The sequence below is a fragment of the Pithys albifrons genome, chromosome 13, assembly GCF_047495875.1.
Source record: "Pithys albifrons albifrons isolate INPA30051 chromosome 13, PitAlb_v1, whole genome shotgun sequence".
Taxonomy (NCBI): Eukaryota; Metazoa; Chordata; class Aves; order Passeriformes; family Thamnophilidae; genus Pithys; species Pithys albifrons.
In genome coordinates, this window is record NC_092470.1 from 8,404,652 (window position 1) to 8,417,640 (window position 12,989).

The following is a 12,989-nucleotide window of genomic DNA, read 5'->3' on the forward strand; positions in this document are numbered from 1 at the left end:
GAGGTGAAGCAGACTTCCACATTGTTGCCAACCACAAGATATATATTTTTTACTCTGATTCTGCTTTGATTTTACTGGAGTCTTTTTTTTTTCAAAAGTCAGTGCTTGGGAAGAGATACCTCAGTGAGAGAAGCAGTTCCTGGGTAACAGTGGCTGCTGAGTTGACAAGACTCTCAATAAGGGGAGCTGCAATTGTTGGTCCAGATATTGGGATTCTATCTGTGATTTTTGTCCAGAAATGTCAGTTTCATCTAATTTCTTTTGAAACAACCTGTAGATTTGATTTAACATTAAGACATTAATTTTGAATTTATATTGATGTTTTGATCTCATTCTCACAATGTCATGAAAAACTGTGAACATGTTTACTCAGTTTTTGTGGTGGTTCTGATAATCGTTTGCTCTCTGTTTTTGTACCTTAGTGACCCTTAATAATTCAAGTAACCTTTCCTCCTCTGTTTGGTTTAGTTGGATGGAGCAGAGCCATCTGGGCAGCTGCAAAGTGCTGATGAGGAGGTCATCTCTGCGGCCTGTCGGCTCGTTTGTGAATGGGCCCAGAAAGTGCTGAGCCAGCCTTTCGATACAGTCTTGGAACTGGCTCGTTTCCTTGTAAAAAGTCACTATATTGGTACCAAGTCAATGGCAGCTTTAACAGTAATGGCAGGGGCACCAGCAGGTAAGGAGATAATGCTGCAAATGGGGGATCTTTCTATTAAGAGTAGTAACATCTTGGTTTGAGGAAGCACTTCTCTTCAGGGCTAGCTTTGAACACTGACTCTGAGCACTAAGCAGGCAGTTATTTTGTGATTTTAGTCACATTGCTGCAAATTACTCTTCCTGCTGGTAGTCTTGGTAAGGATCTGAAAATCAGCAGCACTCTCAGGTTTAGTCTGTGATTTTCCCATTCCTCCAGTGAGGACCCTGGTCTTCTAAGGCACTTTAGGGTGTGTGAGTACTTGCTGAATTTATGTACTTGGCCAGATCAGGAGTTCGGTACTGCTGCAGTGCTGGATTGTAGACAGACTTCTGGTGTAGCTGTGTTTCTGTCTAATAACTTGCCCTTATTTGGAAACAATTGTCTGCCTTAATTTTCTGTCAAGAACAGATTTTTGGTGTGGTTTGTTTCCTTCTGCATACTCAAAATCAGTCAATCATCTAAAGTGTGTTTTGGTGGCTGTGGATGAAGTAAATCACAAAAATGAAGGATGAGGAGGGACATGCAGGTGCACAACATGGCCCCAGACTTGCCTCTGGGAAGTACTACCTAGGCCTACCAAGAAAATGTGTTCAGATCAAGGCAACTGTCTTATCAGTGTTACTTGCCTTCAGTATTCAGGCCACATAGAAGAAATGTGCACCAGGGATTGCTGTTTGGGTATTTCACTGCTCTGTGAAGAAGGAATTGTGGAAGTCGAGACATGTTGTGGCATTCAAGCTCTCGTGGTACATGCAGACTGCTAGTGAGAGGGTGGACTCCTAGACCACAGTTTCTACACTTGTGCTGAGCATCTAAAACCAAATAGTAAACTAATAAAATTGTGTTGATTAATTCATGATTAGGAGGTATTTTAAAAGTCTGTAAACTCAAAGTGTAAATGAAACAATGTTAAAGCATTTTTAGAGGGGCAGTTCAGCAAGGTTATTTGGTCACTGAAAGAGCATGCTAATCCTCTTGACTGTTAATAAAGATCATAATTGTGATGTGATTTTTTCAGAGAAACTAGTACTATCTGTACAGGTGAGACTAACTCTCTCTGTTTTTCACCCTGGAAGCACCACTTGGTTGCTTGTGATCAGCAAAGTAATTACTCCAGAAAAGAAAATATTCCCATTATAATTTCCATCATTTTTTCAGCTTTTCCATTTCTCTTTTTTTCCCTGGACGCTTCTCTTTTTGCCCATATTTCACCATTAGCCCTGATCACACAGAGATTTTGATCCATTCTGATATCAGATGCATTGTATTTAATGCCTTGGTCGTTCGATAGTATCATCTGCTCAGAGCTGCTCCTCTGTGACTAAGCTTTCTGGAAACATTTTTCAATTAAAGATGCCTTAGACACAGGTAACAAAACAAAACCACTGCACATGGTGGTTTTAAAGACTCCTCTGAAACGTGCCCGCTGCCCTCTGCTGCCAGTTCAGTGAAGTGCTTTGGGTTGAGATTTTGCTGATACACAGATTGCCATGTGGGATTACTAGAAACAAAAGGCCAGTACACAGTATTTTAGCAACTAATGGCCAGGTTGTCTGACAGACAGAGATTTCGTCACAATTGTGAAAGTAAACTGAAACACTGAATAGATTTGAGCATGAAGTGGGTGGGAGTACCTTGTGGTGGAGGTGTGCCCAGAACAGCTGGGGAGATGCCTGCCGTGCACTCTGGGTTAAATAGAGAAGTGGCACCACAGCAGACAGGGTATGTTTGGTTATAATTCATTCTTTTTCTTTTGTGTTCAGGAATAAAAGGGATCCCCCAGCCCTCAGCTTTTATACCTACTGCTGAAAGTAACTCCTTTCAACCACAAGTGAAAACTCTGCCATCTCCTGTTGATGCCAAGCAGCAGCTGCAGCGTAAGATCCAGAAGAAGCAGCAAGAACAGAAACTGCAGTCTCCTTTGCCAGGAGAGTCTCCAGCAAAGAAAACCGAAGGCACAACCAATGGTGTGACCAGTATATCTAATGGAAGTCCTGCCATTCTGTCTCCTCCACCTATTGGCATTGTTGTGGCAGCTGTCCCCAGCCCCATTCCGGTAACGCTTTCCAACAATTCTCTGAAGAAACTACCCTGTGAAGAGGTTGTACATTGCCAGTAACTGAGCAGTAATGTCAGTGGGGTTGAAGAACAGTTTCTGTTCAAGGCTTGGGTCCCTTGGTGCTTTTCTGTCCTGGCTCTGTTATACCACAGGAGTTATAGGATTGATATGGAGGCAGCAGAATTCTGACCACGTAGCAAAGACCAAGTTCGTCTTTGAAGTCATTGTGACAGGGGGATTTAAGCCAGCCTTGAGATGAAGTTTAACCAGCTGAGAGAGCTGACACCAGTTGTGTGGGTCACTGAGGGCCTAATATGGAAGCAAAATGGCCTGCATTAATTCACAGCTACAGTTTTATGTTTGAGTGGATGTCTGTAGTATGGAACATTTTTGTCTTTTGCTCACACAGAACTGGGCTGGGGAGTGGGGGAAGGTTGGTGGTTGTGTTTAAGATGTTAACTGTGCTATTGATTTCGATAGGTAAGCCAGTTTTTCTGCATGATAGTGAGTTTGTATTTAACTCACTTTTGAAACCTTAACAATGAGCAGTGTTTTGAACACATCCTCCCCTCTTTAGCCTTTGTTTGTCTGTCTTTTTGTCCCACGTGGTGAAGAATTGTATGAAAATGTCCATTTCATTAGCAGAAGAGTAGACTAGTGTGTAGACCAGTGCTTTGTGCCTTAAAAACAGAGGTCACAAATCTACCAATCCTTAGGCAGACAAATCGAAATTGTCTTGTATATGGTAGAAGAGCTTACTTTGTTTCAAACTGACATTCACTAGCTTTGGTGTATTGAGCTGTCTTGTCCTTCACCTTTGAAATGCTTGGGGGTGAGGTGGTCTGTGGGCTTTGGGTACTTGTTGCTTCATTGTCACACCTGTTCTTTTTCTCTCTCTGCAGGTGCCAAGGACCAGGCAGTTGGTGACGTCTCCAAGTCCTATGGGATCGTCTGATAGCAAGGTCCTGCCGCTGAACGTCCAGGTGGTCACTCAGCACATGCAATCAGTCAAGCAGCCACCAAAGACTCCCCAGAACGTTCCCGCCAGCCCTGTTGGTGACCGCTCTGCCCGGCATCGCTACCCGCAGATCTTACCGAAGCCAGCAAACACCAGTGCTCTCACCATCCGCTCTCCCACCACGGTGCTCTTCACCAGTAGCCCAATCAAGACTGTTGTGCCAGCTCCACATGTGAATTCCTTAAATGTGGTGAAAATGACAGCAATATCTCTTGCCCCGAGCAGCAGCAGTGTGCCCGTCAAACAGACGCCTTCAGTCAGCAGTAGTGCAGGAGCAGTGGAAGAAGGGAGGACTGGTCCACAGATCAAAAATGGATCTGTTGTTTCACTTCAGTCTCCAGGATCGAAGCCTAGTACTGTTGTAGCTGCACCTGCAGTCAAGATCAAAATGGAACCGGAAGCATTGCTGGATGAGAACTCTGTACAGGGCCAAGAGAGCTCTGACGTGTCTAAATCCATAAAAGCAACCCCTGACTTGCCTCCTGCACAGCTAATTAATTTTGAGGATGCAGCCTTGAAGGTTTCAGCTGATGATGTCATGGAGGCAAAACCAGGTAAGGGCTGTGATCAGGGAGCTGAAGAAGCAGGGACCAAATTTAAAACACAGTCTAATGAGATCACACCAGTTTCTTCAGCAGGCAATAATCAAAACACTCTTAAGCTTACAGTTGCCAGTCAAAACTTGCCCAGCACCAGCATTGGTTCACCTCCTACTGGTGAGACTGCGATTAAAGATAAAACATGCAGTAAAAGTCCAAGAAAGAGACAACCTTCCACACTTCAGGATTCCCAGGTACCACCTGTAAAGAAACCACTAGTGGAGCAGTTTTCAGCTGATAATACTGTGGAGGGTGAAAAAGCGAACAGTGTTAACACTCTGAAGGTTGGATCGTTATCTAACAGTGACAACATGGCAACACTTGCACAAGTCCCTGGCACAGTGCCCGTGACAGTACCTGTACCTTCTGCAGCTGCAGCAAACTTAGCAGAAGACCCTTCGTTGAGCACCAATTTAAATACCAGTGACCCTGCTTTAGAACAGCAACTTGCGTCAGCATCATCTCCAGATATAAAAATAAAATTGGAAGGAAACTTGTTTATCCAAGAAAATGATTCAAAATCCGATGGCAGCTTTAACCCAAATACGTGGCACCATATCACCAAAACCTCTGACTTTGCATCTGTGAATTGTGATCAGCAGCAAGATATCAGTGTTATGTCTATGGCTGGGCACTCTGGCTCTAGTGACCTGCAGGACTCTGCGTGGGAGCTGGTGCACTGTGAAGGGATACAGCAGGATGTGTACAGCCAGCAGTTACAGAGCCAGATCCAGGACTCCTTGAGTCAAATACAAGCACAGTCTTCAAATCAGTTACCTCTGCAGTCTGAGCTGAAAGAGTTTGAGCATACAGTCCCTCAGTCAAATGAAAACTTCTTTTCATTTGATGATGACCTTACCCAGGACAGCATTGTGGAGGAGCTGGTGCTCATGGAAGAGCAAATGTCCATGAATAATTCCCATCCTTACGGTAGTTGTCTAGGAATGGCACTTCAGAGTCAGACAGTAGCTCAAGGAGCTCCTGTGTCATCTCATCCAAGCAGCACGCACTTTTACCATTCGATCCATAACAACAGCACTCCAATTCACACTCCCACCCCCACCCCCACCCCGACTCCCACCCCCACCCCGACTCCAACACCCACGTCCGAAATGATTGCTGGATCTCAGAACATGTCTCGAGAGAGCCCTTGTTCAAGGCTGGCCCAGACAACTCCTGTAGACAGCGCTCTAGGAAGCAGCCGGCACACGCCCATTGGCACACCTCACTCGAACTGCAGCAGCAGTGTCCCTCCCAGTCCTGTGGAATGCCGAAACCCGTTTGCATTTACTCCCATCAGCTCCAGCATGGCTTACCATGACGCAAGCATTATATCGAGCAGCCCTGTGAAGCCAATGCAGCGGCCTATGGCGACCCACCCCGACAAAACCAAGCTCGAGTGGATGAACAACGGCTACAGTGGTGTGAGCAACTCGTCTGTTGCAAACCATGGCATCCTCACAACCTACCAGGAACTGGTGGAAGATCGCTTCAGGAAACCTCACGCCTTCGCTGTTCCCAGCCAGTCGTACCAGTCCCAGCCGCGCCACCACGACACTCACTTCGGCCGCGTGACTCCTGTTTCACCTGTGCAGCACCAGGCAGCCCCTGTCAGTAGCACCACTAAGCAGGAGGGCTTTGCTGTTCCTGCTCCTTTGGACAACAAAGGAACTGGATCCTCCCTCAACAACAGTCTGCGGTGCCGGAGTGTGAGCCCTGCTGTCCATCGCCAGCGCAATCTCAGTGGAAGCACTGTTTACCCTGTGTCAAATATACCACGCTCTAACCTGACACCGTTCGGAAGTCCGGTAGCTCCTGAAGTTCACAATGTATTTGCGAATATCCATGCAGACTCCAGTGCCAATAACATAGCACAGAGAAGCCAGTCAGTCCCCTTGACTGTGATGATGCAGACGGCCTTCCCGTCTCTTCAGAAACAAACAAACACTAAAAAAATAACCAATGTGTTGTTAAACAAACTTGATTCTGATAGTGATGATGCGGTGAGAGGTTTGGGAATGAACAACATGCCCTCAAATTACACAGCCAGGATGAATCTCACTCAGATTTTGGAGACATCCGCCGCTTTTCCTAGTGCCAACCCACAAAGTATGATCAATTCCAGCACTTCAGTTTATGAATTCCAAACACCAAATTACCTCACAAAGAACAGCAGCACCGATCAGATCAGTTTTTCTTCTGGAGATAACCAAGCACAATCAGAAATTGGAGAGCAGCAATTAGATTTTAGCAGCACTGTAAAAGACCTTTTAGGGGAGGACAGTCTGCCAACAAACCAGCAGCTGGTGAATCAGGTGGCATCAGATCTCAATAACGTTGCATCTGTCTTTCCCAGCGACATCAGGTTGTCTTCCGAGCTCTCAGGCAGCATTAACGATCTGAACACTTTGGACACAAATCTACTGTTTGATCCAGGTCGTCAGCAGGGACAAGACGATGATGCTACACTGGAGGAATTAAAAAATGATCCCTTGTTTCAACAAATCTGCAATGAATCCATTAACTCAATGACTGCATCAGGTTTTGAGTGGATGGAGAGTAAGGATCATCCTGCTGTTGAAATGTTGGGTTAATCTTGTTTTATAATATGTATGTAGCACACTGTATCTAAAAGACAGACGTATTGTATTTGTCTTAATGGAAGTGCCTCCTGCAGCAGAAACACTTGCTATGTATTGTGGCATTTTTAAAAAAAGTTTGCTGTACCTGTTGCTCATTCTTCAGCAAGGAAAAAGCAGTCTTACCAATTTGAAACAAATCTCTGAAGGTGATGGGCTATCAAAGAGCCAGTATTAAAATTTGAATTTTATAGTGTTTCCCATTCAACATTTCTTGATTTAGCAAATAAAAAGTGGTTAATGGCCAGCCAGCAATGACAGCTATGGTTGATGCTTTGGGAGGGTTTTAAGTTGAGCTCTTGAGTAGGCGTCCCATACTTTGTACTGGTTGATACTTCTTAGTAGATGATCCTTTCTGACCTTTGCCAAGGTATGAAATGCAGTTTTCGTGCAGGTAGGTAGGGGTGGGGAGTGGGTACAAGTAACCAGGTGACATGCAGATGCCTCATCATTGTGTAGCTGTCTGGAGCACTGCTCAGTGGTGAACTGAGGGAAATCTCTGTAGCACTGGTGCCATTTGCATCTCTAGTAAAAACACAGAGATGGGAAAAGCTAACAAGGATGATCAAGGAAAAAGAAAGATGCACTAATTTTTTTTATTTAAGAGAAATAAATCTATGTAGTTATTTTATCATTAGTATTCATTATATACTTGATACTTTAGTTCTCATGTCAATGTTTTTACATTAGGTAAAATTCATGCTAAAAGATTCTGAGCACTGAGATTTAATCTAGACATGACACCCTATTTTAAAATGATAGTACTGTTTATCAATGCTAGAGAAGGAACGTGCTATTTTCCCTCTTTTTTAAAAAATATGAAGAGCTGCTGGAGCTCATTAAAATATTGTTTCTAAAGATTCATTTTTTTAAGTTTGCTCTTTCCTAACCTAGTGGAAGGCGTAGGAAGATGCTATTTTCTCTGTATTTCAGTAGGATGAGCCTTTTTGTCTTTCTTGCTCACTCTTTCTCTCAAACAAATGATTATTCAAATATTAGAAAATGTGGTTGATCTAAAAATATTTCATACAGAGCCATAATACTGCCAGGCACTTTACAGATACACAGTAAGACATGATCTTTCTTTTGGTAAAACTTCTTTCAAAAGTACTTACTGTTACAGAAGCCTGAACTCCATTTTCAAAAGTAATTTGACAGGGTTGGTGAATCTAATTTTTTTTTTAGTCCTTAGCTGCCCCTCTGGAAAATGAGAATTAGACTTCTGCCTCTCTAGTTCACTTGAACCAAAAAAGACCTTTTATTTTATCAGCATGGCATGGATCTCTCTGATGATCAAAAGAGGGAGGTACTGAACCAGCCATGGACTTGATGCTGGAAAGAGGGCTTGCAGAGGTAGGTTTTTACAGAAGAATTGGTGCACTCACTATGTTACAATACCATCCCTTAAGCCTGGTATAAAATGGATTACTTTTCCTGTGACCTGACATAAAGCAGAAAACTGAGCAGGAAAAACTTTTCTCATTTGCATTAGTTTGAATGAGTGATCATGAGTTTATAAAGGGGGAGGTGCAGCAAACCCCCTCTAGATTTCCTTAAGGGAACAATGCTCCTGTATTTCATGTGATTAGTGTTTAAGTGTCTTGGTGATTTTCTGTTCCTTCAGTTTTTGCAAATGACTTCAGATCCCAGTACTGGTCAATTTTTTGGCGGTGCTAATTCAACCTGTGCTGCTGCATTGGCCCTGAAGGTGCTGGTGTTATCACAGCTTCCTCTTGCCCCAGTTCATCGCCAGTCTGTGGCCTCCTCTGCAGGGACAAACAGTTGTGCCAACCTACGGCACCTTATGGGGGCCTGATTTCACTGTGCTCACAATCAGAAGTTTTGCCACTTCATCAGAAATAAACTTGGAGAGTTCTGATCCCTCCTTGAATATGGGGATGTGCGATAGTGTGGTTTGCTTTAAGACCAGGTGACTCCTTTTAAGTTTTGGTAAAGAAAAGGGGAGGACACTAAAAGCTGCATGGTGGCCTCCTGCTTGTTACCCTGCCAGGTGTCTGTCAGTAAGACTTGAGCCAGTTTTCTTGTAGACTGAAGTTGCTGAAGGCAGGGCCTGAGTCCTGTACCTGCCCATGGCCTTTTGCCAGAGATGTGCTGAACATGGGGCTGAGAGATACTCGGCACCTTTTTGTTTCTGTTTCCTGACCCTGTGTGAAGTGCCAGCGCTACTGTGAATAGGTGACACCTACTCTGAGGGAGGGGGAGCGCCCCTTCCAGCTCAGCAGACTCTGATTCTGTGACTCGGTGACAGCTCTGTGGGGAGGAGCTGCACAGGTGCTGCTCAGCCCACCTTGGGTCACCAACACTGAGACAGGAGGGCCTGGGAGAGTAGAGTTTTGCCTAACTACGAGATTTTTAAGAAGATTTCTCAGAAAAGCAAGAGTAGATTTAAAGCTGATGCATTCTAAATTATGCAGCCATCACCAAAGGTTTTTAAAAGTGCGTTTAAAATTATTTTTAAATACAAGTACTACATTGGGCCTAACGTGACTTAATTAGCAAAAATACTTTATAATCGGTGTGTTTAAAGCAAAAATATGTTTAATTTTAAGAGTATTAAATTCTATAAAAATTACTTCAAGTAAAATCCAAGGCACAGGCACAGCTTTGTACATTGGTATGTATCATTTTAGAGATGTTTGTGTGTTGGTGTTATAATTAATGTTAGGTCCCTGTACTTAGTGCTAGTTAGTTCTTTATGATACATTGAGACAGAGCACTACTGCACACCAAAGTATGCAATACCCAAAGGAAAATTCTGTGATTCTAACAAATGGAAGCCTGTCTATGTCAGATACTCCAAAACTAAGAATTTGAGACAGTTCTGACCCCTTGTTTACATTATTGGCTTCCTACTAACATGAGAAATAAATTATTTTGATAGCAGATTTTGCTAAAGTATACAAACTAGTGAATTTGTACCCTGTGTACAGTATTGCAGCAAACACTTTAAATTTGGTTGCTTGGTTAATCCAGCAAACTTTCTGGGTTCATATATTGCACTAAAATTCTGTTGAACCTGTGGCAGGCACATTCCTTAGGATAAATGCAACAAATACGGCCCACAGATTAAAAAAAAGGCAAAACAAAAAAAAACTTTTTAATGTGTTTCATTATTAAAAGGCAAAATGTCATTAAAAGTGACAGGTGAAATTGTCTTATGTAGCAATGTGCATTGATCTCAATGAGATATTTCTATTTTTGATTCTCTTACATGAGAATATTGCAGCAGGAAAAATTAAGTTTAGTTTGCTTCACCATGTTAATACATGATCACAAAACGTGCATGAGTGTTAATGACTTAATCTTGTACAGTACTAGATATATTCCTGTAACCACTTTTATTTTTTTTATTCTTTTGCTGTATTGAAGCTGGTTCAGTGTTAACCAGGTGAGCGTAGTTATTCACAAGTTATTTACTTTTTTATGTTAACTAATTCAGCTTAGTTATTGTTGAATATGTTCCTTTCTTGGATTATTTTTTATTGTTCTGGTGTTGAAAAACATTTTTGCATCATTTTATCATGATAAGAATTCATGAAGTAAATAATTTGCAAATAATTGCAATAAGCACTGACTTCTGAACTGAAAAGAAGGAAAGCATTTCTTGTGCAGTGCATCTGAGGTTCATATAATAGTCTTGTACTATACTGTGCTTTATTTACTGCACCGTAAGGAAAGAAAAATCCCTGTTCCACATTTTCATTTAGTGCAGGAAATCCAGTTTCTCCCCTCTTCCCAAGTGTTTTGTTGTCTGTTGTACTGCTGAAACTACAGTAGTTGAATATTGCAGTAGCATTTCAGTTATTTTTTTTATTGAAAGTGCTCAAAATTGTTTTTTAAATGTTTTCAAAAACAATAAAAACATTTTATATTAAAATTACTTCTGGGGGGTTTTTTCTTGATATGGAGAATGTGTTTTAAGGCTGACCTAGCAAACAGAACTTTCTAGTCTGAATGACCACAGGTGACAGCTGCCCAGCTGAACCGACTCACTGCAGGTGCCGAGCCCAGTCAGACACTTCAGGCTGAGCACGAAGGTGAATCTTCCTCCTTGGGGTGCCTTGTTGAGTCTGTCCTGGAGCCCAAGTGCTGGTTTCATGCCTGGGTGATGGCTCTTGGTGTTGTGACACAACAACCTGTTGCTGGTGTTGCTTGGTGTTGCTTTTCCATACTAGTCAGGCACTCCTACAAGATGGTACTGGAGTGGCTTGACTTTGCTGACATAAAGGGGGAAATCTGTGCTTTGATCTGTGGAGTCCTTTATCTGGTTTTACAATTGTTTGTAACCCCAGCAGTGTTCCCAGCCTGGTCTGAGTGAACATGATGGACAATCATTGCCACAGAGCAGAAACTGGTTATGAGAAAATGAGTGAGGGTGAATAACCAGGTGTTCATGTCAAAAAGAGCACTGGTTAACAGACCCCATTCCAGACTGCAGAGGGGCTGAGGTGATCTGGCAGGTGGCAAGGTTTGATGGTGGCACAAAATCATCTGGGTTCAGCAACAAAGAAAAAGAATTGTCAGGGAGACATGAGGCAACATAAATGAAAAAGCATCAGAAAGACATTAATTTTAACGTGACATTGGAGGAAATGCTATTAATATATCTCACTGGATTCTAAATTAACATGCTTTACAAAGAGTTCTCAATGAACAATTCAGACACACAATTTCCTCATGTTCCACAAAAAATGCAAATTGAAACCTCCAAGAAAAGAGATGGAATATAATGTAGGAGATATAAATGGCTATTTTAGAAATTGATTGTTCATCTGAAGTAATGAGGGGTTTTAATTGGAACCTTTCACCTGGAGACTGGAAAGAATTTGCCTTAATAGTTAATAAAAAGTGTCAAAAGAGCAAACAAATCTGCGAATGGAAACATCCTAACAGGAAAATACTTAAGAAGGTAGGAATGTTGGAACTAAAGGCTTCAAAATGTAGCTGTGTAGTGTGGCTGTTCCCATTCAGGTAAAGTTTAAGCATCATATTTGATGACTATCAAATTCATTTGACAGCAGACTTATCTAGGCCTCCTCTGATGCCTTAACTCAGAGTTAACCAATGCTTGGATCTTGCTGCCCTCGTCCCTCTCTTAAAAATGTTATGAGTTAAGCTTGGACACAAAAATAGAAAAAAAAAAGTATGGTGAGGCTTACAAACTCTGTAAAGTGATTCCAGACCTAAGGACAGAGCAGTGACCTGACTGTAAGCTTAAGGTGTTTCTGAGTTGGGGATCCACATGACAGTTAACAAGTAACCCGGGGCTGGGCTGGGCTGTCCCTGTGTTATGTTTATCCCCTGGCTGCAGGGAACCCTTGGCCAGGTAACCACAACAGAGGAGCCTGCAGGCAGCTCCCACTCGGTGCCAGCAGTGATGATGCCACTTGTGTGTCCTTGCCTTTATCTGAAAGTGCAGCAAGAAGTTCTCGTGTGAACATCCTTTCTGCCTGAGCTCTGAAGTTGATGAGCAGAGTTGTTTTCTTGTAAGAAAATCCTGTAATAGCACAGATGACTCTAAAATGGGGTGACTGTTCCACAGGCAAGATCTGCCTGCCCGTAGTTCAGAGGCCCATTCAGTGCTGCACAGCCGGGAGGTCTGAAGGAATGTCAGACTCTCTACACTGCCCTCCCTTTGTGGTGCTCACTCTAGCAAAGGGCATTTAAGCATAACTTTACAGATTCTGGGCACCTTTGTTACTGCTGTTGTAACAAACCAGCACCTCCTACTGCATAGTTAACATTATTTGATGAATTTGCAAATCTTCCTGTCTTTTGCTCTTCCTACTCGGTTAAAAAAAGATAGAAAGGTGAAAACTAAGCAAGGCCAGATCAATTCAGGCAGAAGTAAATTGAGGACATGGAAAAATTTCTTTAGAAGGTACTTCTAAAAAGACAGCAGTTTCATGCAGATTACACTGTTTAAATAAGCCCAATAGAAGACCAGCTTGATATA

General features: G+C 42.6%; 1 protein-coding gene across 1 annotated transcript in view; it reads left to right on the plus strand.

The window, feature by feature from the left end:
- RFX7 (regulatory factor X7) overlaps positions 1–10,939 on the plus strand; it is a 51,001-nt gene extending 40,062 nt beyond the window's left edge. The window contains exons 7-9 of the mRNA XM_071568464.1: positions 469–676; positions 2,461–2,753; positions 3,659–10,939. Coding sequence (XP_071424565.1) covers positions 469–676; positions 2,461–2,753; positions 3,659–6,967 — 3,810 coding nt within the window. The 3' untranslated portion in view covers positions 6,968–10,939. The remainder of the gene's footprint in view (positions 1–468; positions 677–2,460; positions 2,754–3,658) is intronic.
- The last annotated feature ends 2,050 nt before the right edge of the window (positions 10,940–12,989 follow it).